The sequence below is a fragment of the Maylandia zebra genome, linkage group LG23 (genome assembly GCF_041146795.1).
Source record: "Maylandia zebra isolate NMK-2024a linkage group LG23, Mzebra_GT3a, whole genome shotgun sequence".
Lineage (NCBI taxonomy): Eukaryota > Metazoa > Chordata > Actinopteri > Cichliformes > Cichlidae > Maylandia > Maylandia zebra.
Genome location: NC_135188.1, coordinates 32,563,334 through 32,590,816, shown reverse-complemented (window position 1 = coordinate 32,590,816; position 27,483 = coordinate 32,563,334). Strand labels below are relative to the sequence as shown.

At 41.3% G+C, this 27,483-nt stretch overlaps 1 protein-coding gene across 1 annotated transcript in view; it reads left to right on the top strand.

Annotated features, from left to right (window-relative positions):
- Nucleotides 1-27,097, top strand: part of LOC101481907 (fidgetin-like) — a 37,532-nt gene extending 10,435 nt beyond the window's left edge. Inside the window, exon 3 of the mRNA XM_004570420.6 lies at nt 22,583-27,097. Within this exon, the coding sequence (XP_004570477.2) occupies nt 22,583-24,861 (2,279 nt within the window). The 3' untranslated portion in view covers nt 24,862-27,097. The remainder of the gene's footprint in view (nt 1-22,582) is intronic.
- The last annotated feature ends 386 nt before the right edge of the window (nt 27,098-27,483 follow it).

Below are 27,483 nucleotides of genomic sequence, written 5' to 3'. Positions count from 1 at the left end.
CAGAAACACGCTTTGCCGATCCGATCAGCTGTTCGTAACACTTCCCACAGTGAAACAGACGTCAGCACGAACTATCACATGTCGGCCATTTCCTCCCTGAAACCGGAAGTGACGTCATTTTCGCGGAAATGTAGTTTTTTACTTGTAGGCCTTAAAAGGGCTGGTTATAAGATAAGCTGGTTATACTGGTCATGTTTGACTTTTCTGAATAGTTTCTGGGATGCTTAGAACTCGAATTGCAGTGCTGGAAATAGTTTATTTTGATGCACATGCTGTTTTCTTTGCAAATTTGCATCATAGGATTGTTTTTTCGTTTTTCCTGCAGTGTATATAAAAATTGGTGTATCTCCAAAATAAAACTATGAAGACACTCAAAATAAATTTCCTGTTGTTGTAAACTATTTTTTGCAACTTTTTTGCATTTAAAGTTTTGAGGGATAAACCTCTTAAATTTCTCCAAGTAGAAATATATGTAAAAAAAAAAAAGCAAAAACGATTTTCAATTTTTTTTGTAGTTTATTGCACTTTTTTGCAATTAATGTAGTTACTATGGACTTAATGCATACATATTATTCAAATATGGGCTATAACAGTTGTATAGCAACTTGAAATGCTCCCACAAATGGCACTACAACATGTAAAAAAATAATATAAGCTCTGGCGGACTTGGTTCTATGGTAGGTCTTAAAGGGTTAAATAAATATCGTCAAATAATCGAGATCTCAATTTCAGTGAAAATAATCGTGATTATCATTTTTGCCATAATCGAGCAGCCCTAGTTGTAGGACATAACCTGCTGTACAGGTTGAACAATTTCAGAGCACTTACACATCAGTGGCGGTTTTAACTCTTTTACAGAACTAAACCACATGTATGTATGTATGTATATATATATATATATATATATATATATATATATATATATATATATATGAAAATAATATAATGTAGCTAATCCTCCATAAAGGATTTTACATAATTTGAAGGAAAATAATTGAAATAAGGGTCACCTGGTTGTAAGTGTATGGAGTTTGCGAATTAACACATTCTAATCCCAGGTGCACGCGAACATATACACAAACATGCCCACACACAGACACACAAAAACCCTTTTCACATTCCACTGCCTGTGGGGCGCAAATGAGAAGCGATGTCTACTCGATGCAGAGCCAGTGATCTAGGTAATCTGCCTGTGCTGTGGGAGAGGTCTATTGGTCTACAAATCAATTGGCTTCATGTCCGTACCATTAGGCTAACATAGCAGTGCTGAGGCGCTGAGAGCAGTAAACAGACTGTTTAATTCCCCTGGACACCAGCCAGGTGTCCTCCTGCTTCCTCCTGATCCCTTTTTTTCCTTGTTTTACTTCCCTGTATTCTAGCAGCCTCCTCCGTTCCTTCCTCTTCTCCACTTCACTTGCAGTGATTTTCAGTGGACAAGTGCTTACAGGAATATTGCTTGGAGGGATTGTGTGTGTGTGTGTGTGTGTGTGTGTGTGTGTGTGTGTGTGTGTGTGTGTGTGTGTGTGTGTGTGTGTGTGTGTGTGTGTGTGTGTGTGTGTGTGTGTGTGAAGAGAAGAGGTTTTGGCCAATGAAAGTGTCTATACTGAGTAAGTGATCCCTTGGGATGCAGTACATACACCAGGCATCCTTCTTTATCTCCCTGCATGTGTATCTCTCTCCCCTTTTCTCCGTATCACTGTATGGGTTTGTCTCACGCTTTGTTTCTCTCTCTGTGTATCTGCTCGCCTTCCTCTTTATATATATATATTTTCCCCCCTGCCTTTTTCTGTCTGCAGACAGAGCCTGCAAACAAGTCGGTAATACGAGGATGCCGAATCAAAACAAATGCACACTCCCAATGATTAGAAAAATGCAGATTTACGTCCGGGCGGCAAAAAGTTGACCACTTTTACTGTTGCACAGATACACCGGTGACAGATACGCTAATGACTTAGCTTGTATAACGTCAGCAATTCAATTTATCCACTTGGCTGCTGTTCTGCATGTCCTGAATTGTGCTACAGTATGGTAATTGAGCCAGTGTATGTTGACAGATGAGTGTTGTTGGCAGTATTGCTGTTGTGTGTCTCATTTCCTGCACGCTGCTGCAGATTGACTGATAAGATAAGAGGCCCATAGCAACTTCTGAGAGCTTCAGAGTAACTAACAACCTGATGAGATGCTGTGCTATAGCTTTGATTAAGGAGGGTGCAAGGGACAGTAAAGTGTAACAGGTAGTGAATGAGTGCAGATTAAACTTACATTACCAGTGGCCTCACTGTTTGATGTTCTGCTGGCCAGTAAAGGACAGACACAGTATAGAAATCTGTTTTGTGCTTTCAGATTTGCCCGTTCTGCCAGAACATTTTACTGTTGCTAGGAGACGCTGCAACCCTCGGACACATCTGGTCAGCTGTTAGTACAAGTTGTTAACAAAAGCTGGAGCATCTGCAACGACATGATACTGTTTACAAAATGCAGCTCCCTATAGGCTTGGTGTCAATCAGCTTTTTCAACGAAAGCGTGCAGGGAGGATGTTCGGAGCAGAGAACTCAAGGTGAAGAAGAAATGAGTGTAAAAGCAGAATTCAGATGTTATATGGTGCCGCCGTACTGGCTTTGTCTTCCAGTAACAAATATCGTAACTTTCAAAAATGGAAATATCACAGCCTGAATTTCTGGCTCCTCTGTCAGCCTCTTCGTTCCTCAGCCTTGACTCATGTCCCTCATGGGACCTCAGTGGTGGAATGACATTCGTCTTCGAACAGGCCAGCAGAGTCACTCCTTATCTTGTGTCCCAACTCATCTCCTCAATAAATACCTCGTGCCCTTTTCTCTCTCCTCCTCGTCGTCCGACTCTGCTTTTAGGGAGCAGAAAATGCTCATGAAAAGGTTCTGACAGCGAAGCGGCACAGTAATATGGGAAGAAGAAAATAATTGATTTTCTAAAACTGCTTTGCCACTGTGAGACATGCTATGTCACAAATATGTGAAATCGCATGCAAACGTGCACATCCAAACTGTTATCAAGGCCCTGGTCTTTGTCACTCCAAAATAGGCAGAGAAAATAGTATTTGGTGTTTTGGTTCACAGCTTCAGGGTCATTGAGAACGCATTCTTTAATCATCTTTTGGCTCCTTGAGTCAGGCTATAAGAAATGAGCGTAACTATAGAAGCTAACCTTAATGCTATGTTTCTTTTGTAAACATGTATTGTGTTAAATTAGTGGTAATTTATTTGCCAGTTACATCAGCAGCATTGTTCTGTGATGATCTAAATGTACAAGTAGATTTGACTTTTGTTTCAGTGCGGCTTAAATACATCAACTGTCGGCCAGATCTTAGCATAAAAGGATTAATCAAATTAATCAAAAGAAAATATTTCCAGCTAAAATGCTTTGATTAACAGAAGATTAGGCATTTTATTATTCTAGCCATTTTCTTGACTCTTAAGTATTTTTCTAGACCTCTGTGATGCTGAATCTCTGGATAAAATAGCTACAGTTATTAAATTAGGGGATATATTTTTTTAGTCTACTACCTTATCTTTAACTTTTTAACCATTATCTGTCCACTTGTATCAAATAATTGCAGATAACAGTGGGGTAGTTTATGCATGCATTGCTGCATGTGAATAATGGCTCACTGGTGTGTCCTCCTCTAAAGTGGAAAATAAGCTCTCCTATAACACTTTTCCAGAGGTGTGGACTCGAGTCACATGACTTGGACTCGAGTCAGACTCGAGTCATTAATTTTATGACTTTAGACTTGACTTGAAAAAATGTTCTAAGACTTGTGACTTGACTTGGACTTTTACACCAATGACTTGGGACTTGAATTGGACTTGAACCGGTTTACTTGAAAAGACTTGATATTTTACCCCAAATATAAAATTTAACATGCATATTATATAGAGATTGAAAATGTGACGTCATTCACGGGTAGAACCGCAAAGGATTCTAGGAACTCGTGGCAAGCGGTACTAGCGCACGCAGGCTTTCAATTAAAATCAGTTATACAGCGATAAAAAGAAACACAAAAATGTCAAGAAGCTGTTGTATTATTAACTGCAATAGCCGGTCGCATGACAGCCACGGGAAGCCGACGGGTAAAGAGATCGGTTGTTATCGGATTACGTCGTTGAAGAGAAATTGTTCGAGCCATGTTTCCGAAGTAACAAAGACGCGACGGATGGCCTGGATTGCAGCCATTCAAAGATCAAATATAACGTCCCAGAACACTCCAGCTCACAGGTTAGTCTGCTCCAAGCATTTACACGAAGGTCAGTGTTTTTTAGTAGTTAATACGTCATTTTCATAACATAATTGGTGATATAGGTTACAAGCAAGTCTGGCGCTGAACAGAAATTGTGGCGCTATGCTCCTTTATTTATTGTGCATAAATAGTGAATTGTCCTGACACAATATTGCGTTTCGCTTATGTTATTATGGTACATTGACAAAAACATATACGTTTATTCACAGGATAAAACAGTTGTTTTGTATCACTAATTGTCCAGTGCGATTACAGCATACAGTATTGTTGTCACTGCTACATTTCTGTGATGAACCAGAAATTATTTCCACTACTAATTAATTACCGTTGAGCTCAAAGGTTATATTAATAAACGGTTAAGGAATGTGTATTTATGACGACAATTTGTGAGACTGGTAAACTTATGATACGTACGATGGTCTTTCGTTCTACACGGTGCATTTCAAGGTCCTGCACCCATCCGTCGGTAAACTGTACCTGGACTTGTTGCAGTGACCGGAAGTTACTAAACTTCATGAGTGTATGCACTCACTCCAAGAACCGTATGATTATTAATATGCATATAAATAAAGAAGCTATTTTGTGCAAAGATGTCAACTGTAAGAATGCTGTGCATAAACATTTACTCTGCTCCATGTATGATGATATAGTGACTGCTCTGTATAAAAGTGGCACACTGCTTGATAAACAATATAAGCATAAGAAAACTAACATCAGACCTGGCTGGAAAGAACATGTATCCATGTACCATGATGAAGCTCGCATAGCTTATAAATGTTGGGCCATGGCTGGAAGACCTAAACAAGGCCCAGAATTTGAACAGAAAAAATGTGCGAATGCCAGATATAAGTACGCTGTTCGCTTTATAACTAAAAATGAGCAAATGCTAAGAGCAGATTCTTTGGCCAGGAAAATGCTGTGTAATAATACGGCAGATTTTTGGAAAGAGGTGAAAGCTCTTAATAACTGTAAACCATCTCTACCATCAACTGTTGAAGGTGTTTCTGGGGCAGATAACATTGCAGCGTTATGGAGACAGCATTACAGTGCGTTGTTTAACTGTATAAAAAGTGAACCATATGAGGACAATCTTGACATGAGTAATGACACAATAAGTGTAAGGACACATGAAGTATATGAAGCCATTCATAGGTTGTCTGATAATAAATCCTCTGGTTTGGATCACATCACTGCAGAACATTTAAAACATGCTAGTGTAAGGCTAGCTCCTCTTTTAGCACTCTGTTTCACTGGGTTTATGATTCATGGCATATTACCAGACTCAATGCTGTGTATTTTACTGGTACCAGTTATGAAGGACAAAGCTGCAAAAGTGAGCTGCTTGGATAATTACAGGCCGATTGCACTAGCCAGTATTTTATCTAAGGTGTTAGAAAGAATCTTGTTTGACAGAGTTAGTGTGTTCATCTCTTCTCTGGATAATCAGTTTGGCTTCAAAGCACGGCACTGACATGTGCATATATGCACTCAAGGAAATAGTCAGTTTGTACAGGGCTAAAAAGTTCATCTGTCCTCATGTCTTTCATTGATGCCTCTAAGGCTTTTGATCGAGTGAACCACAGAAAACTTTTTGATAAAATGAAGAGATGGGGAGTTCCTCAGTACATCGTGAGGATTCTCTCTTACTGGTACGCTCATCAGAACATGCAGGTTAAATGGGGAAGCAGTATTTCTGCCCCCTTTGGTGTCAGCAATGGTGTTAGACAGGGTGGGATTTTGTCTCCAATTTTATTTAATTTGTATGTTGATGATTTGTCCATACAACTGAGAGCCTGTAACACTGGGTGTATATTAGGTAAAGCACTGATAAATCATCTCATGTATGCAGATGACCTGGTTGTTTTTAGTCCAAGCAGTGCTGGGTTACAGGATCTTCTTAATGTCTGTACTGAATATGGTGTGCAATATGACATTGAGTACAATGCTGCTAAAAGTGCTGTTTTGATATGTAGAACCAAGCAGGATAAACAGCTAAATTTCCCTTTGTTTAAACTGGCACAAAAAAACTCTTGAAGTTCATAAAAAGGTGAAATACCTCGGTCACTTTATTACTGAGCAAATGAATGATGATGATGACATATACAGACAACGGTGTAAGCTCTATGTGCAGGCAAATACTATTGCACGCAAATTCAGCTTTTGTTCACTTCCAGTTAAAGTGGCTTTGTTTAAAGCGTATTGCACACCGCTATATACTGCCCCCTTGTGGTCATCCTACAAACAATGTAGCATGCAGAAGCTGCATGTTGCATATAATGATGCGATGAGAATCCTTTGCAGGATACCTAGAAGTGGTAGTGCCAGCCAGATTGTAGCTGTGGGTGTTTGGACTTTTAAAGCACTTTTAAGGAAGCTAATGTTCAATTTTAGAGAACGACTGGATGGTTCGAGTAACAGTATAATTTTAGCACTCACAGATCCGACAGTGAGTGGTTCCCGTTACTCATCCAGTCTCAGAAAGCACTGGTTAAAGTGTTTGTGTATTTATTGATTTATTTTAAGTAATTGTGTTTTATGTATATTATGGTTTTATGTTTTTACAAATGTTTTAGATACTTATTTATATACATATATATATTTAATGGTGTATACCTTGTGTTGGGGGGGGGGGGGGGAGTGTTGTGTGTGTGTGTTTTTTTTGTCTTTTGTCTTGTTTTTATGGACATGAAGTCTGCCAATTAAGATTGAATTGAATTATAAAGATCCATTAGAGTGTTCATCATATCGTCCTATATCACTCTTAAATGTAGATTTAAAAATACTGTCAAAAACACTTGCTCTCAGGCTAGAGCAACATCTACCATTGTTAATTTCTCCAGATCAGACAGGTTTCGTGAAGGGTAGGCATGGTTTTTTCAACCTGCGCAGGTTTTTGAACATATTACACACCAAGTCAACTACAACCCCTGAAATTGCCTTATTACTCGATGCTGAGAAGGCATTTGACCGGGTGGAGTGGGATTATCTGTTTTATACTCTGCATAAATTTGGATTTGGCCCTAATTTCATTTCATGGATTCAGTTACTTTACTCCTCACCTATGGCACGTGTTAGAACAAATTCGTTATTCTCTTCTTATTTCCCACTTCTCCGTGGTACGAGACAAGGTTGTCCCTTATCCCCTCTTCTTTTTGCATTATCAATTGAACCACTGGCGATTAAACTGCGAGCTGACAGTTGCATTAAGGGCATCTTCAGAGGTGACCAGGAGCACAAAATATCCTTATATGCTGACGACCTCCTGCTGTATATGTCAGAGCCTTTATGCTCTCTTCCCCGTGCTCTTGCCATTTTTGAATGTTTTGGTAATATTTCAGGTTACAAGTTAAATCTGCATAAAAGTGAACTTCTCTGTGTCAACTCTATAGCCAGAAAGATTTCATTTTCAGGTTTTCAATTTAGCGTTAAATCAGGGTATGTGACCTATCTGGGGGTTAAGGTTACCCACTCATACAAAGATCTTTATGAAAGAAACTTTGTCCCGCTGCTTAAAAATACTGAGACAGATCTTCAGAGGTGGAACAATTTACCACTGTCATTAATTGGCCACGTCAATTCTATCAAAATGAACATACTTCCCAAGTTCCTTTACTTATTTCAATGTATCCCATGCTACTTACCCAATAAGTATTTTATAACACTGAATAAGCATATCTCTGCATTTATTTGGAATGGCAAAAGTCCACGAATTCGTAAAGATTTCATGCAGAGGACTAGGCCAATGGGTGGATTAGCCTTGCCAAACTTTCAGTCTTATTATTGGGCAGCAAATATTCGTAATATGCTGTACTGGATGAGTAATGTTACTACAGAGACTCCAGCTTGGCTCCAAATTGAGTCATCCAATTGTGGCAAAATTTGCCTATCAGCTTTGTTGAGTTCAGCTCTCCCATTAGAACTATACACCTATAAACGTAACCCTTTGTTGTATGACTCGCTCAGAATCTGGGTGCAATGTAGGAAAAGGTTGGGGTTACACTTAATGTCAATTAAAGCACCTATCTGCTCAAACCATATGTTCCCACCCTCCATGATGGACTCTGCCTTTAAAATATGGGAAAGTAATGGCCTTAGAAATATCAAAGACCTTTTTGTAGATGGGATTTTTGCCTCATTCACGCAGCTCCTGAAGCAGTTTAATGTTCCTCGGCAACATTTTTTCCGCTATTTACAAATTCGTCACTTTGTAAAGAGTCGATTTCCTTCATTTCCGGAACTACCTGAGGAAACTTCTTTGGATAAAATTATTAATATAAACGTTCATAAGAGAGGGGCGATTAAAGAAATCTATGCTATACTATTAGATCTTCAATCTCCTTCTCTCTTCATCCTTAAAGCACAGTGGGAGAAAGACCTTGGGATGACTATAACAGATGAGCTCTGGCAATCTTTTCTCCAGAGGGTACACTCTTCTTCGATATGTGCCAGGCATGGGCTCCTTCAATTTAAGGTCCTACACCGATTACATATCTCCAAGGAAAAGTTAGCCAAGTTCTATCCAGGAGCTGACCCTCTGTGTAACAGATGTAAAGCAGAAACAGGTTCGCTCCTTCATACCTTTTGGACATGCCCCAATCTTCATACCTATTGGGTGTCTATATTTAACACTCTGTCAGAGATGTATAACGTTAAATATGAGCCTTCTGCTCTAACGGCTATCTTTGGGGTGATACCTCAAGACATCACTTTGCCAAAATGCTATTCGAATTCTATTGCCTTTGCTTCACTTATCGCAAGGCGCCTTATACTTTTAAGATGGAAGCAGGAAGCTCCTCCCACACATGAACAGTGGCTTGCGGAGCTCATGAGGTTTTTACATTTAGAAAAGATGAGATATACACTGGCAGGTTCAACCACCAAATTTCTTAGGGCATGGCAGCCATTCTTGATGTACATGGAAACATTTAAAATGACCACCTTATCATGACCAGATACCATATCTCTATATCGCTATCATAGCTAACTGTACGCTGAATGTCCCTTATACATTTTATTTTTCTATTTGTTTGTTGTTGTTTGTTTGTTTTTTGTTGTTTTGTAGGGGTTTCTTTGGTTTGTTTGTTTGTTTTTTCCTTCTCTATTTCTGTTATCTTTTGGGGTATTGTAAATACTGAACAGCAAACTACTGTATGTTCAATGTTTTGTTGTTAACATGCTGCTGTGACTGAAAATAAAATTTATAAAAAAAAAAAAAAAGATTGAATTGAATTGAAATAAATATGCTAAGATGAGATAGCTGACTTCATCTAACTAGCAAATGTTGTCCAGGCTACGTTGGTGATACAGTTTTTTTTAATGTGTATGATATTTTTGTCATGCGATTTTAAAGCTGGTCCTACAACCGCATCCAAGAATAACATGCAGCTTATCTCAGAACTGTCGGTGAAAATTATTCTTGGAGCTAGGTTTAATTGAGCTGCATTTTAAAGAGGTGCAATTTCACAATTTGTGTATATTTTGTCATGTGTTGAGAAAAACACAGATTTTAAAATTACATGGTCTAATATTTACATTTAGCATATAACTGCAACATTATTTTTTCGTTTTTTTTTTTTAAAGACTCGAAAGGACTTGAAATTCAAAGTTTCAGACTTGTGACTTGACTCGGACTTTTACACCAGTGACTTGAGACTCGACTCTGACTTGCCTGACATTACTTGAGACTTGACTTGAGACTTGAGGATAAAGACTTGAGACTTACTTGAGACTTGCAAGACAATGACTTGGTCCCACCTCTGCACTTTTCACAGTTAAATTAATATTTCTGGAGGAAACCCTGGGATTGTTGAACATTTAATCTTAAGCCATGCTGAAATGCTTTTTTGTAACGTGTTAGTCAAGTCACTTCTAGCTATTCAAACTGAGTCTACATGATAGCTAAGTCTAAGTGGTGGAAACAGCAGTGAGCAGGACATTGAGCTTTATTTACTGGGTACTTTTTATATCCTGGTTGTCATTTTAGGCCGTGAAATCTGCAGTCACCGGATAAACAGAAGCCCGTGTTCACAATACCGAACTGTGTTCATCACCCGTGAATGTGATTACAGCTCTTGATCGATAGACAGTGACACGTTGCTGCTGGATGTCACCTAAGGAGATTGTGCGCTGTGTGCATGTGTCAGTGTGTAAGAAGTACAGAGTGTGTGTAGGTGTGTGTGGGGGGTGGAGGGGTGGGGTATCCATATGCTGTCTGTGCATTTATACACACTTTGCACGCCTGTGTGTGTGTTAAACTCAGATCCAGTGTGGTAATGTGAGATCAGACGTAGCCTGTTAGCCGGAGCCTTACATCTGCTGTCAGCCACTCGCTCTAACTCTGTTAGGGATGTTATTGATTGCTCATTATTACCCCGTTCCCTGAAAGATGAGCGTCCCCTATGATCACATTAAATCTCTCCCTTGTCCAATCCTCCCGAGATGCCTTCTGCTCATCGGTGCCCATCAAATTTCTCCTCCGAGATCTGATATCAAGCAGCCTGACGTTCTTTATTGCCTTTGGTTCTCTTTGCGTCGTGTTTGATTTACTCCAAATAACAGTCTCTCTTTTTTTCCCTAACTTGTTCTTTTTTTTCCCCTCCTCCTTTTTTGAACGGACGCAGTTTAGCTAATTGATGTTTTGAGTCTGTGTAATGGAAATAAGCAAACGTAGCTGAGCAACATTTCAAATTATGATTTGTTTTCTTTTTTATTATCGCTAAAAGATACTCGGGGTTTCATGTTAGCTTTGTGATCTGTGTTTATTGACTTGATAGCAAACAAGAAGAGCTGACAAGAAAGTCGTATGTACTTTATTTTCTTAGAGAGGGGCTATTTTTGCTCCACTGCCTGTTATTTAAATGGCACATCAGTCAGTTGTGAAAGGGTCGCATTAAAACCATGGTGTCAGTCTTCGAGCCTCGTTCAAAACCTACAGATGCGCCTCTGACAAATTCCTCCCCGAGCCTCCCCTTTAAAGTCCGTGCCCTTCCCTGTGCCTTAGGTTGTCATTTTCGCTGACGATAAGCAGTTGTTGAAGGTGTCACGCGTCCGCCAGCCCGTGTAAAGTTTGGAACTGTTGAAATCCAGCCCTCAGTGAGAGGCCATCTCATCGGCCCCCGCCGTCCCCATGAATAATGCAGAGCTATCGACTGTGTCAGTTGAGCGCAAGGAGACGTGGCGGCAGGCAGCTTGATATTCAGCTGCTGAAGCTGACTGGATGCCCTCACTTTGAGACAAACTGCTGGCAGACTGCTCTGACTTGAACAGACAGGACCTGAATCTGCTCATATGAGATGAGCAGCGTTGTGCTGGTGCGGAGGTAGTCTGTGTCCCAAGGAAGCCTGAGTTTCTGTTCGAGTAGGCAGAGAGGAAGAAATTTAACGTTCGTAAATCTGTATACACATGTTCTCAAATATTTGTCTCAGCCTCACCTTTGCAGTAAATGTGTGTGTCCGTAAAGGAGTGTGTGAGTATGTGTGTATACGTTCTCCAGCCGGCAGCCTGCAGAGAGCTCTAGTGAGAATCTCCTGCCCCCTCGCCACGACCAGTTCAGTCTCAATGCCACCGATCGATGGGCGTATTGATCCGCTGTTTGACTGTTTAGACAACCTGTGTGAATTCTAGCATAATGCGCAGCACACTGGATTTAAAGATGCACGTGCAGGCCGCACTGCCTTGCATTCGTGTACTCTCTTTCGCATGCCTGCTGTCATACCAGAGAGCTCGTTCTTTCTAATGCTCGGAGCATCACGTGCACAAACATGTGCATCCGAGTTCAGAATAAGCAGCTATAGGTTGTATCTCAGAGCAGATATTGGTGGAGTCCAGCGCCATATACCAACATGTCCGATCGTTCCCTTGTCAGTCGCCCCTACATCATGTATAACATTTTCCCACAGTGTGCAAAGGTGTGAGATTAAGATAAATGACTTGTATTTGTTTACGGCTCACTGTTCCCAAATATCTGGAAAAATTTTTGCACAGTTGTTTGAAGGCCATGACTTTTTACCTTCCTTTTCCCAGGCCTCATTTTGGTGCTTGATGTCGTTTTTGGACCGAACTGTGAATTATTTTCATTCAATTTTACTTTTGTTAATTTTTCTTTCCATCCAACAGCCAATAAATGATAGAAAAGGTTGGTTATTCACTAATGTCCTTTTTATTGCTAAAGCATCACAGACAGGCATGAAAGCTTTTCATTTTGGGGGGGCTGGGAGGAGGGTTCCATTTATGTGTTTTAATACACTTCCAAACAGTTGGACTGTGAGACTGGACTCTTTCAGACTCGGTAAGAGGTGTGGGTTGGCATATCGTGCCAAAATCCATATGAAGTGTGCAGAATTTGACACTTCAAACATGAACCGTGAAGGATCCTGCAAGTTCACAGGCTGGGGGTAGAGGTTATCCCAGCCAGGGCCTCTTCAGTAATTCACACACATCCCACAGGCACATATACACACACATATACACACACACACACGCACTTTTGCAGCCTTGCACGTGCGCTAAGCACGGCGGGCGTTAATCTCCACCAACTGCTGTTGAACTCTAATCTAGCTTGCTTGCCAAGTGTTTGATACACTGCAAAATCCATCGTAACGAGTAGAAAAGGCTTTAAAATCTTCTTCTTCTTTTTTTGCCCATGTGACAAAATGAGAGTTTACAGTTAGCTTTCTGTAATTGATACAAGGGGGCTTTATAAATCATGGCATTTTCTGTGGTCTTTAATAGGAAAAAATAATTTGAAATTTGAAGTTTTTTGGTAGCAAATTGGCCTACTGATGTTACAATTGCCATCCAGTCTACTGTCTGAGTGCATCTCCACCCTACCCCTAAACCCCCCTCCCCTTCCAAACCACACACACACACACACACACACACACAACTCGGTGCAGACAGACATAAATGCATCCACAGATGGTGACACCCCGGCAGTCACTCCTGGGCTGGCTGTCTACGTGCCAGCAGCGATAACACATGCAAACACACAAAGACATATGCACACACACACACACACAAACACACACACGGCCTGGCGGCAGCAAACACAGTGATGCATCATTGAGCATAGGCTGGTTTTTCTCTAACTGCTGAGGGGAAATCAGTGTGGTGTTAAGTAACCATTCATGTGGAGCTGAGACCACACACAAACAAACAGCGCAGCGACACTAATAAAAATACATTTACCTTGCGAGATGAATAGAATATGATTGACTAATATGAAAGTTCTCTGGCAGACATGACTCGTGGCCACATTACCGACTACTAAGCTTCTCTGTGAGCAAGCGTCGACGTATTAATACAGCTCCAGTATCATTGTTTAATTCCCCTGACAAATATCTATTGTGCCGCTTTCATACTCTTACTTGGATTGTGATATATTCATTTGTTGATGCGCTGTTAATGTTTCCACTCTGGTTCGGAGTGTGCTGTGTAGGTAATCACCCACTCCGGGGCTGCTGCGCTGCTGTTTGTCATGTAGATCTTCCTGAGGATTGTATTTGAATAATGAGGAAGGCTTGAGCGTTCTCTTGTGCAGAGTGTCTCCACGCTGCCGCAGTAAATGACCTCTGAATAGTTGTTTTGGATTAGCCATCAAAGTCTTCTCTCGAAGTGGCCAATAGATAGGTACTTCCAGAAATGAGTCACTTGAAAATGATCATTGCTGCCGTTGCCATATAAGATAATGGATAACCATTACACTCCATTTTCCCCAGCTCCTCACCCACACAACGCCTGCTCTTGAAATATGATGCATCCACTGTGCTTAGTGAGCACTTAATGTCCAAAAGCACCGTGTTTGTTGAGATTTACAACTGCGCCGGTAGGAGGGGGGTAGAAGAAAGAGTGCGTCGTCTGCGTATAATGTTGTTCACTCAATAATTATCTCATTTTATTTACGAAGACAGACAGCTTTAGACGAGGTTAGAGGCTCCCTCTCTATTATCTCCACCTGCCACCCCTCTATTGTAGCCCCCTCCCTCCTCTGCCCCTAAATGATGTCCTTCATGTCGAGGACTTTCCAAAGTTTCCGTCTAGGAGGAAGAGGCAGGGGAGTGTGTCCTCAGCGCACTCGGTTATGCTGAACAGAGTGTAGGGGAGGAGGGAAGAAAAAAAAGCAGACAAAATTACACCGCACCTCTCGTGCATTGGTAGTCAGATCGATGCCATTTCTGAAAGGATTAGGCCTCCTCTCAGAAATCTATTTTAATTACTGAACACACAGGTAAACAAAGTGGTGGTGGTTCACAGGTATGGATTCGAGCGTCAGAGGAGTATTGATAGCGTGTGGCCCCACGTTAACCTCGGGGCCGCTCTGAAAGATCCTGCCGGCTGCACCCCAGGTGGAAGCGGGGAATGCCGATGTAGCTCCGCGACCACTCTTTCCGTCAGACCGCATTGATGATGGAAACAGATTGAAGTCTACATACTGTGTAGCAAGTTGTTGCATTGTGGTGTTAATGTGTCACATTTTACTACAATTAATCAGAAGCTGCCAGCTTCAGCGTCTGCTAGTCTTCCCATACAGATTGTGCATCCATGTATAACCCTTCTAATAAGGGTTATACATGGATAAGTTGTCTGTGTGTATATCCCATGCATTCATTACCAAACTCAGGCATTTAAAACTCAGTGAGTTTGTTTTTTATTTAATCTGTAATAAGATTAAAGATTTGCAGAGCATTAATAAAAATGTAGGCTTTAGTATTTTTGGGGTTAATACTTTAATTTGTTGCCGTCCCCATTAGCTGCACGCTAGTAATAGATGAGTAATAAAACAAGAATTTGTGACAGACTTTAGTACCTTAACAGTCATTATGTCAAACTGTTTTCACTAATAGGTGCTAATGGTAAATGATTTATAAATGTAAGAGCTACCACAGTATGGCTAAGTTTAGTTTTTTTTAATACGTGAGTAATTTTTATAAATGATCAAATTAACTGTTAACTGTTAAATCTTTATAGACCAGTGAAATCATTATAATTGCAGCTGATACCATAATAACGAGAGTAGAAACATGTTATTAAAGCTTTATAAATTTTCACTCTGTGTTAGGTTGTTTATGTCACGTTATTTTTGTATTTCCTTCATATATCTGTACCTGAGCTGAGGTGACGCAAAAATTTCCCCGCTGTGGGATCAATAAAGTCTTATCTTATCTTATCTTATGTAATTTATAGCAATAAAAGAAGCTAATTTGTATTTGCAGATTTATTGGAGTACTTAATCATTAATAGCTTGTGGATGAGTAATGAGCCACAGATTCTAAAATGACTTTTGGCTGATTTTGCCTTCTTTCTCAAGTAGAAGCTTTCTCACCATATACGTGTAAATGCAGACGGGGGAAAAACAGCTGCCGTAAGATGTTTAAGCAGCAACAAATGGGTTTAAGTTACATACTTTATATCTTTCCACCTATTGATGATGTGTCTGGTTTCTGCATGCTTGTGAAAGGCTTTTCTGATGAAAGAGGCGCTATGGAGATGCTGCTGAGGTCGTGACACTGTTAGAGCACAATGGTGTTGAGAGTCTTTACAGATGTTTTGTTCACACGATAAGAATAATCTGTTTTGCCTAAGTGGGCTCAATGTGTGCGTGCGTGTATTGTGCATGTGTCTGTCTTCATTTTTTACTTCATAACTGTGTGTGTGTGTGTGTGTGTGTGTGTGTGTGTGTGTGTGTGTGTGTGTGTGTGTGTGTGTGTGTGTGCAGGGCTGTCTTTGAGGAAGGAACCCTGCATGGAGCTGGGTGATTAGGCACGCTGCGCTAGTCACAGGAAATGGAGTATCTGACGGACAGGCCAAGTGCATTATAGATGAATGTCGTGCGTTAGCAGCGCTGAGCCCCTGCCGAATATCTCTCAATTTCCTCTCTGAATGACAAAAGAAGCCACGCACAATTTCCTTGATCCAGAGCATTTGTTTAACTGCGCCCTACCCATTTAACCCACCCATTCAATAGTCTGTCTAGTAAAAGGAAATTTAGACAGTGTCAATTTATACAGCTTTAAGGAAGATCTGATATGGGCAGGCAGGGGTTACGAGGATACGCCTCTGGAATTTAGTTAGAGATTTACGGTGATTTGGTCTGATTTCTCCCGTAAGCTAAACTTGGTATCGTCATTAAACATGTCCTAATATTTTGAAAGTGTCAAAAACAGATTGATTTATTTTTTTGCTCCAGAAATATTTTAGAGTTTGCTGGTTTGGCTGTGCAAACTTATCCCAAGGTCACAGATCGCTGATTACAATGGGTGTTAGAGTTTTTTAAAGTTGCTGTCATTTGTCAAATATCTTTATATCGCAGCTCCGAGCTGTCATCTTTACAGAATCCCCACCCCCACCCACCGTCTTTGAGTTAGTGACAGCTCATCTCTCCCGGTCACTGCTCGCCGTCTAGACTTTGAACTCGCTCTGTTTACTTCCTTATCTGTTGTTGTTGTTGTCGTTACTGTCGTTGCTTTGCGGCAGACTAGTCGTTGTAATGGTAAGCTGTGGCTGGACTTGAATCGAAGGCTTCAAAGATGTGAATTCAGGCTATTTTCAGAGAAAAAAAGTCTGTCATGGAGGATGGAAATGAAATTAAATTTCTGCAAGCAACACTTCTGTCTGTAGTTTGGACTCGGTTCAAATAAGGTTGTTAATAATAACATTTCTGTCACTTTCTGGATTGCAATTTCTGCTCCAAAGAATAAACATGATTTCAGTTTTGATTTTGTGCGCTCATGTATGTGTGAGCGAGAGAGGGCGAGGGCGAGAGAGACACCAGCTCATGACTAATTTTATAATTAATTGCCTTTTGGAGGACCTAATCACATTATTTGACTCTCTACTGTAGGTTGTGTGCCAATACAGCGTAGCCTGTGGCTTAGTCACAGTGTGCCGGACTCATTAACGAGGCAGTCCGGAGATTTGTCAAACACACACGAGGCCTGCGTGCATAGAAAAATGCACACACATATGTCATTAAACAATAGCTGCGTACTGTATGTTGTGTACTGAGGTTTTTTTGTGCTGTGATTTAGGGGTTAAAAGATGCCCTCTGGTGTATTTGATAAGGATTTGAATAACTGGCTGGTTAGATTTCCCCTGTGGTGCGTGAAAACGGGTCTCTCTTGATGAAGTTATCGCTTGTCATGCAGCTCTTTCTACTCCTCCACCTCCTCCTCCTCGTCCTCCTCTTTCTCTTCCAACGCTCGGCCGGAACGCATTTGTTTAAAGGAAGGGGAAAAAAAAGAATTACGACACAATAGTTTGTTTTTGAAGGTCTCTGGTGAGTGTTTATGTTAGAAAGACAAAGAGGGGTGCACATTTGTACGCCTTGTCTTGGCGTGTGTGTATACGCACGCAGTGGAAACATGTGTGCCAGCATGTCTTTTTCGCGTACGCACACATACACATACGGCTTAATTATGGCGTTACCGAAATGGGCAGTTTGCTCTGACACCCCGCTTGCAGAATCACATAGCAGACAGACTTAAAAGAGCTCATTAGCACTCTCTAAAGAGCTGTTTACTGCATATACACACACACAGAGTAATAGGCAGTTCTGTTGATGCAGATGGATGCCGAGTGTAATGAGAATTATTAGGCTTCTCTATGTGGAGGCTGGAGGAGAGGGGTGAAAAAAGCTGGCAGACTAGACGCTTCAGAAGGTGGAGAAGATTTCTGCTGGATGTTTCACCCGAGTGCATGATTTCTCTCTCTCCCTTTTTCTCGGCAACATGTACGACTCTTGGTTTAAAAAAACAAAACAAAAACAAAAAAAACTTGAACACCTTATTGCATGTGTCTGTCCAAATGATCTGTAAATATGTCTGCCAGGTCTGCAGCCTTGCAGCTCGATCAAAGTGCTGTAACGAGACCAAAAACAAATGAATGGAAATATTTCTTGTTAAATATTTAAGCCGGAGGCCCCACGCATGTAATCTTGTAACCTTAATGAAGGCCTCTGCAGCCAAAGGCCAAATTGTGCTCCACAAGTAACAGAACAATTTTATATTTTAAAGAAAAGAGCCTTGACTGTTTGTGAAAATGAATGTGTGATGCTTTTAATAACAAAGGGATATTGAATCGCCCTTTGACAATGAATTCAATGACTTTCTTTCAATGTCTTTCAAGGTCATTCATAGCAAGTAAAGGGATGTAGTAAGGCCCCACCCCACCTGCACCATCACATTAGGGCGCTTTGCTTTGCTCATTGCCCCTGGTTTACATCACATTGAATTAAAGGATACACCCCTGAATGATACCAAAGTCAGTCCTCCTCGATCTCTTCCATATGTTTTGGAGAAGGAGCAGCAAGTTCAAAGTGCTCAGTTCAAAGCATCCGTCCTCATTTGAATAACGTAGCGTAATCGCTATTACCTTATTTAAATAGTGCAAGTTATCGTTTGGCCTTCATTTGCATTGCAGGGTAATCACTGCTTCTCTGCATTAACCTCATTATAGAAGAGATGAAAGCCCTGATGGAGCCTGACATACTCTTTTTATATATGTTATCTTTATTAATGACAGTATTAGAAAGATCGTGTTTCTTTAAACAGAGCACATAAGAGTTTGGTGCATGTCGGATTACAGGGAGTGAAGACTAAGACTTTGAAGGCCTTTGTTTTTTGTGTTTATTCCTCATTTCTATTACCTTCAACATTTTTATATATTACTCTTATTTCTTTCTATCCTCACACCTTCTTTTGAATTATTTTGTGTAATAAGATAAGCTGGAGTATTTTAGCTAATAACACAGCTAGATAAAAAGGTACGCCAAATTACCTAAATGTCATCAACAGATAAGTCTAAGAGAAAATGAACAGTTTTTTTCAGTACTTAGCATCTCTCTGTGTCTTCTGCTAATAGGTAGATTCAAATTATGTTAATTAATGTGATTAAAAAGTAGCAACACCAAAGGTGTGGCACCTTATTAAGCTACACTAGCTTTGCTAGCTGCGTTGTTTTTCTTTGGGGGGGGTTTCACCACATACACTACATCAGTAAAAATGCATGCATTACTTTTTTTTGACAAAGAAGGCAATTTATCATTTATGTATATGTGATTGATATATTATACCTGAGATGTGGCATTCATAAATGATAATGGCTAGAGAAAAACTTAGCTAATGCTAGTTTGGCTAGCTCTTTTATTTGATATAGCTCATACCTATTTGATTGTTTTACTGTATCAAGTGCACATTAAGATCCTTTTGAATGGCAATATTTAAGAAAATAAAATGTTTTGAGTGTACATTTGAAGTTGATTTTTATTTTATTTGAAATGTGTATTTTATTTTGTTCATAGCTAAGGTTAACAGGGTCATCTCTTGCTAACTTTCTTTTTATGTAACTTTCGTGCTTCGGCTTATTGTCTGGCTGCAAGAGGACATGAGAATTTCTCTAAAGTTAAACATATATACTCAGGCATTAACAATAAAGCAAAAAAAAAACAAAAAACCAAAGCCTTAAAATACAGTTTTTTCTCTACATTAATATGAATATATACTAGATGTCAATAGTTAGCCTCTGTTCAGTTTTTATAGAAAAATGTTTATTTCAGCCCAGATGGTGTCATCTATTACAGAGATTGTGTGATATCTTTAATTTCTTTAAAAAGAATGTGTCATATCATAGAATATATATTTATAACATTTGCTGCCACTTGCTCTGCACTATACCAAATTAATATTATGTTATGTCCATAATCTTCAACTGAAGCACTGTTGAATGCCCATTTAAGAAACATCTGAAGGTGGATTTTTCTGTGGCAGAATCACGCTGCAGAATCACCCTGTGTCAGCAATGCTGTTTCACTGTAGGTCTGTGCCACTGCAGAGAGGAGAGTCACTCTGATAGTATATACAGTGATTATAGCCCCTGAATCAGATGGGGAGTGGACAGTTTGTTTGTAAGAAAAGGTCTATAATAAATAATAATAAATATAATATAATAATAAATATATACATGTATTTACAGATAGTTGAACACATGGCTGAATCTGTTGTCCTCATCCATATCTGCTTTATAGTTATTTGGTAATGCTTAAAAGTTAATGTTGGAACAAAACAGACTTTATGTGCAGTCTTTTGCTCCTGGCTACGGATCAGACATGACGCTTAGAATACAAGCTTGAGAGCAGCCTTGAATTGTTTAATATTTTCAGTGATCTTGTTCTATTAAGGATTGATCAATACTCATTGACACTGGCTTACTGACAAAATAACAAGAAAAATAACAAAACTGCACCCTCTGATGGACTCCTGGAAACACAATTTTTTTCTGTGGACTCTCTGAGCTACTCAGATTAAAATGGTTACACTGCTGTATGAACGCATTGGAATCATCACAGAGGAATGTGACTTTGTAGCATTTTGTCTTTGCAAATAGTGCTCTTTGGCAGTTGTGCAGCCATTTTTTTTTAATATCTGTTAAATGTTTCTTTGCTGGTGTGAAATCTGAATTTTGTCTAGAGCGTTGTTCTTATTTTCTCCTGTTTTTGGAAATGTAATTTCCTTTTAGAAATACTGTCCTTTTTATATTGCTGCCTTCACTTAATATATTCTCAATATTAAAAGAGCCTCTTAGCTAGCACAAAACTTCGCCCAGCTCTATCTGAGGTGTTCCCTGCTCACTACACTGGGAGGGTGATGGGCACGCCAGCCCCGGCAAGACTCCCCTCGGCTAAAATGTTGTAAATTAACACAATTAGCAGATCGCCATTCTGCTAATTAGCCACTGGCGTCTGCTGAGAGATGGCTAGAGAGAAGAATCAGAGAGGAAATAGGAGTCTAGGGATACCCCCACCCCCACCCCTGCCTGTGTTGTTACCAAACAAACACAGGGCCTCAGAAAAGAGAGCAAGAGAGAGTGAACGTGTATTTGTTTGTGTGTGCTTGCTTTCTGCGTTTTTCCCCCCATGTTTATGTGTTTGCAGTAACATAAATGGATGGGAGGAAGGGAAGATTTGCTCCTCCGTGAATGCATTTTATTGTGCGTGCTGGCTTTATTCACACAAGGACAAAAACACACACATAAACCAATTTTGAAACAGGGATTGCTTACTAGACCCCCAGTTGTGGGTCTCTACATGCAACCGCTGCCAGTCAATAAGTCGGAGGAAGTAGCTTAAATGACACCGATATTATCCTTTATTTGTGTGCACTAAGTCAAATCAAACAGGGTTCAATCTGCTGTGCGGCTGCTGTGATTACGCCCAGTCCAGCCTTTGATAGTGCCACGGCTTTGATAGTGAGACAACGATGGAGCCACTGTGTGACTGTCAGTGTTTGCAGATGGCATTGGCTGGGATTAAAGGAAACAGTGGCTCTCCAGCCTCCTGAGGCAATAAAGGGGAGAGCCAGGTGAGTATGTCTGAGATGAGAAGGAGCAAAGGAAGGAGGGAAGGGGAGGGAGGCGAAGTGAGCACAGAGGGACTAAATAAGAGGAGGGGTGGCTTCGAAGAAAGGGAGTGAAAAGTGGAGATATATATCGAAATAGATGGAGTCTGAATAAAAGGAGGTGAAGAGAAATAAAGACAGATCTAGCAGGAGGGGAGGTGGAAAATGGATAACAAACAAAAGCAAAGAGGAGAGAGGCTGAGAGTGAAAACAAGGCAGCAGGGAGGCATGAAGAAGAGGCAGACAGAATGGTAAAGAGAATGGTAGAGAGAGAGAGGTCAAGGTGGAGCTGTGCAGAAAGGAACTAAGCTTGAGACACAATGTGTTGTAATTCATAGCTCGCTACAGCTCCTGCGTGTGTGCCTGTGTTTGTCTGTCTGGGTCAGTGGATGTGCGTGCGTGCGCGTGTGCTCATGGACGTCTGCACGCCGGAGTGCAGGCATAGATGTTTTTTCTTTTTTTTTTTTAAACGCCTGTGTGTCTGAGCACAGGTTTGTCTTTAAGTGTGTATTGAATGAAAGTACCACAAGCAGAGGTGTGTGTTTGTGTGTGTGTGTTGCTTTGTGGCACTCGGCGAGGCGCATTTTCAAACCCATCTCCAGCCTCTTCAGATGAGCCGGGGATTATAGAGTGACCCTCAATGCCTCTGTCTTATTGGTCTGGCCAGGGTGCATTAGGCTGCCGTAACCAGCCATCCCAGCGTCTCTCTGTACCGCACTTTACCTGCTGATGCTCTCTCAGAGTCCTTGTGAGCTGTAGGGTTTAACAAATCTTGATTAGTTGGATGCAAATCCATAATAACACACCAAATAACACACCAAACGCCTCTGGACAAATATCACCTTTTTGGACAGTTTTAATTATTGTTAAAATGATGTTAGCTTGACAGTGTGTTAACGCATCTCTGTCTTTTTTTCCTCAGGCGTAAAGATGCAGTGGACCCCCGAGCACAGCCAGTGGGCCGAACAGCATTTCGACATTTCGTCCACCACGCGCTCGCCAGCCCACAAGGCTGAGGCATACAGGGCAGTACCTGGCCACCTGCAGCGCTCGGCCACCTACCAATATGCCTGGGCCAATGACGACATCTCGGCACTCACTGCCTCCAACCTGCTCAAGAAGTACGCTGAGAAGTACTCTGGTATTCTGGACATGCCGGGCTCATATTCGGAGACGCCTGGTGTCCCAGGAGTGATGAATGGACGGAAAGGTGAATCTGAGCCTTGGCAGGATGGTGTCTACCCCATGAGCTGCATCCCAGAGGGCATTTCCGTCAGGAAAGGGGGGGTTGCGGCAGCTTCAGAGGTGGTGTCTGGCATGTGCAGCTCTCCGGGCCTGGCTTCCAGCACCCTGAGTGAGCCCAGCTACTCCAGCAGTAGCTGTGGGAGCCACACAGCAACTGCCCTGCACTCTTCCTCCATGCCCTCTCAGGAATATGGCCCAGCGTACAGCAGCTCGTACCTGCACAGCAGTTACAGCTCCCAGTCTACCCCCGCCCCAGCACTTCCATCTCCACTGCACAGCTCTGGGCTACTGCAACCACCTCCTCCTCCACCCTCCCACCCCACTATAGTCCCAGCTTACAATGGAGGCTCCCCCAACTTGTCTAGTTATAATTACCCCCCAGCAGGCTACCCAGCTCAAAACTCAGTAGGGCCAGGATATAGCCCTGGAGGAGCCCCCCCTCCCTCCTCGTACCTTCCCTCAGGCATTGCTGCACCTACACCCCTTGCTCCCTCTTCTGCTTTACCTGGATACCCATACCAGAGCCACAACCTGACCCCAATTGCCCCAACCCCTCTCAACAGTAGCTCCTCCAACTCACTAAAGAGGAAAGCCTTCTACATGACAGGTCAAGGAGAGATAGACCCCTCTTATGGTAACTTTGGCTACAGTCAGGCAAGGAGCTCAGCTGAGAGTCCCATGTACAGGGTAGCAGATAGCAGCAGTACAAACGGAGGCTCCAACAGTGCCAGTGGTGGTGGGTTTGACAGGAGTGCTGAGAAGTCATCTTTAACTTTTAATCCTCAGAAACAATCCACCATTGCATCAGAGCAGCAGAGGAAGTACAGCAGCCAGGCAACTGGTGGGCCTCTGACTCCACCAGCCTACGTCTCCTCCACCCTGGGGGGTTCCCGCTCAGCAGACTCTATTCCCAGCTTTACCACCCCCTCCCTCAGTGAGCAAGGTCCTGAAGACCACCGTCTCCACCTTTCTCACTCAGCACCTGGACCTACCTCCTCCTCATCCACTTCCAACTCCCGGCCTGCTGAAGAACAACTAAAAACCAGTGATCCTCACCTCCTGGACATGGTTACCTCTGAAATTGTACAGCAGGGGCCCCCAGTGGATTGGAGTGACATTGCAGGTCTAGAACTTGCCAAGGCTACCCTGAAGGAAGAGGTCCTGTGGCCCATTCTGCGTCCAGACATGTTCAGCAGTTTAGGACCATCCCCGCGTTGTGTGTTGCTGTTTGGCCCCAGAGGCAGTGGCAGGACATTGCTGGGACGTTGCCTGGCCAGTCAGCTGGGAGCACCATTCCTACAGCTCAGCGGCTCAACACTGGCGACAAAGTGGCTGGCGGATGGAGAAAAAATCATCCGAGCATCATTCCTAGTGGCACGGTGCCGGCAGCCCTCAGTACTGTTTATTAGTGAAGTGGACATGCTCTTGTCGGCCCACCTCAGTGAAGAGAGCCCTATCAACCGACTTAAAGGTGAACTTCTAGCCCAGTTAGACTCACTTCTTATGGGCTCGGGCGAGGATGGAGGCAACCAAGTATTGGTGGTTTGCTCCACAAGCAGACCACAGGATATGGATGAAGGACTGCGCAGGTACTTTTCCCGGAGGGTCCTGGTGCCTCTGCCGGATAGCGCAGCTCGACACCAGATCATGAACCAGCTCTTGGCCCAATCTCAGCACAAATACTGTTTGAGCGAGGAGGAGCTGGCGCTGCTGGTCCAGCGTACAGATGGTTTCTCAGGACTGGATCTGGCCAGACTCTGCCAGGAGGCTCTTGTAGGCCTGTTACATGTCTCTGCACAGGGCGTGGACATGACTGGTATGATGCCCAGGGGACAAATCAGGCCCCTCACCTACCAGGACATTGAGAGTGTCTTTTGTAAATTCCAAGCAAGTATATCGCAGAAAGAGATTGACACTTATACTGAGTGGAACAAAATGTTTGGTTGCAGTCAGTGAAAAGATAGATCCCGCCCTTGAGAAAAAGAGGTTTCCACAATTCCTCCCCTCAGGGCAGAAGCATTGTGCTGAAGGGGAAAGGCACACAAAAGGCCAACACAAGCTCTCACAAGCAGGGTTTAGATGCACCAAGAGAGTCGCTTTGATGAGACAACTGACAATTTTGCAGTTAATGAACAAGAGTTTTAATTTGAATGCTCGACACTCCAGAAAGCCAGGGATTGTTTACACATTGCAAGCAAGTTGGCTTCAGACAGGACACCCCAGTGTCTGTGTATATATTGTTATGTTGTTGTTCTTGAGATTTAGTTGGCTATCCAAGTGCCTGAAGTGGTGCTTTCTGAGTTTATTTGTTTATTTGCCTCACAATCTACATTCATGGCATGAGCTGATAATTATTAAGAGCTTTAAAAACTTCAGCGGCATGTCTGAAAGACCCAGACTGACAGTCACCATTGGGTGGTGGTCAATCGACCTTTATTGTCTTACTAAGAGCAGAAATCCATTTGGGCTGCAGTACCCTGGGCCCCTGACTCTCACCCATGTTTCTGATCCTGTGTCTGCAAAACAAGCAAACGTAACAAACAAACAAACAACCAACACTCAGGAAAGCGTTTGTGAATTGTACAGTACCTCAAGACATCTTCACGAAAAGCACTAAGACCTGAGAGGAGAATCTGGCAGTGTTAGGTGTACCTCAAAAGACTAGGCTAAATAGCAAAGAGGTGGCAATGAATGTACTAAATGTGTTCTGGATTCGTGGAACATATTCTATAGTGAGAGTAAAAAGATTTTGTCCTTTCCCCCCCCTCACTGCAGGTGCTTTAGTTACCTGTTTCTACTTGACCAATCCTTATGAGCTTATTCCCATTGCTGTTTCAAAATATAAAACTGTGTTGTTTTGGGGTTTTAAAAGATGGGCAGGTGTTGGGGTGGTGGGAGTTGTACATTAATTAAAACAACCATAATCAACATTGTCTATAATACATGATCTAGGCTATATGGTTTAGCTGCATGGAACCGCATCAGTTATCAGCTAACTCCTGTGCAAAATATTCATCATACATTAAGCGAGGTATTCTCTGATCTTGATGAACTTAAATGGAAGGAATCATTCTTCATATAAATATACTTATTTGCTTTTTTAACTGAGAGATCAGGCTAGTACCAACAGCTGTTTACGTTAGCTTGGCATAAAATATGTTAGCCTGTTAGACTGCAGCATGTTAAAGTTAACCAGTTAACTTTTTAAACACTTAGCAGTGTTTTTGCAGGGATTTTGCAATGCTAAGCTAACGGGCAAATGTTTGTAGACTTGGCTATCTTTCATAAAGAGAACAAATAACTGTATTTCTCCAAAATATCAGTGATATCAAAGAAAAAATACTGTCTTTTTGTGTGGGTATTACATTATTGTTTGACTTGGTCTTGCATGGTTTTGAGGAAAGCATGTTTGTCAGTCAGCATCAAGAAAGCGAGGCTTGGATATTGCCCTTACCGAGTCCAACTGAAATCATATTTAGTTATTTTTTGCAGTATTAACAAATGTCATATATAAATATGCTTTTAAATTAACTTTTAACTTTGATATCATTAAAAGAACAGAACGTGCTCATACAACCATAAACACCAATCAGACATTGTAACAATATGCTGTGACTAAAATAGGAGCACTATGAAAACATGGGTCATATCATACCTGTATAGGTGCAACATTTTACAAAAATTGCATTATTGCTTTATTTGCTATATTTTATTGAGGTCTTTAACAATTACTGGTGTTTATTTTGAAATAAAAAATGAAAATTAATAGTAAGTCTATTTTTCATTGTGAAAATGAAATTAAATAAGAAGTGAAATATAAGAACATGGTTACAGTTTTTGCAATGTTACCGACTTTGACGTTTTTTGGGGACAGACAACAAAAAAATCTAATTTGAGAGATAGTTGTGCTGTAGAAGATGACACAATGATTTCATTTGGACTTTGGTATCATAGATACGTTTGTAGGAATTTCCCCTTGTTAAACACTGGCTCAGTTTCCAAGACACAGATGACGCTTAGCTATAGACAAAAACAAATTCTTCATCTTCATTGATTTAAAAAAAAAAGTTAGTTTTTTAGGCTTAATCCACATCTAGGGAAACTAGCTTACCATGTTTAGCTGTATTTGAACTCGATTAGCTTCTGAATGAGATGCCACTCATGTAAATTACATATGTGGAAAGTAGAAATTTAAAGAAATAAATTCGGTTGCACGGCAGTTGTCATAACCATAATACGGTCAGCCAGGAGGTATATGCAGTTGGAATATATATGTTTTATTCTGTTTTTTTTTTTTTTTTAATCTAAGATGACCACCCCAGAAAAACAAATCAATTCTAAACAATGTCAGCGCTTTTTTTTCCTGTATCCGTATTGTCTTTCTTTTTGAAAGTTACTAAGATGGTATGAAGCGCACGATCTACATACATTTGAGTTCCTACTGTTTAACATGAGTGGGGAATTTTGGCAGTAGTTTTGAAGACCTACATCACTGAACAATATCTGTTTCCCTTTGTATCATGTTGGAATGTATTTTTGTCTCTTCCTCGCCACCGTTTAAGGAGCTGTTGTGGCATG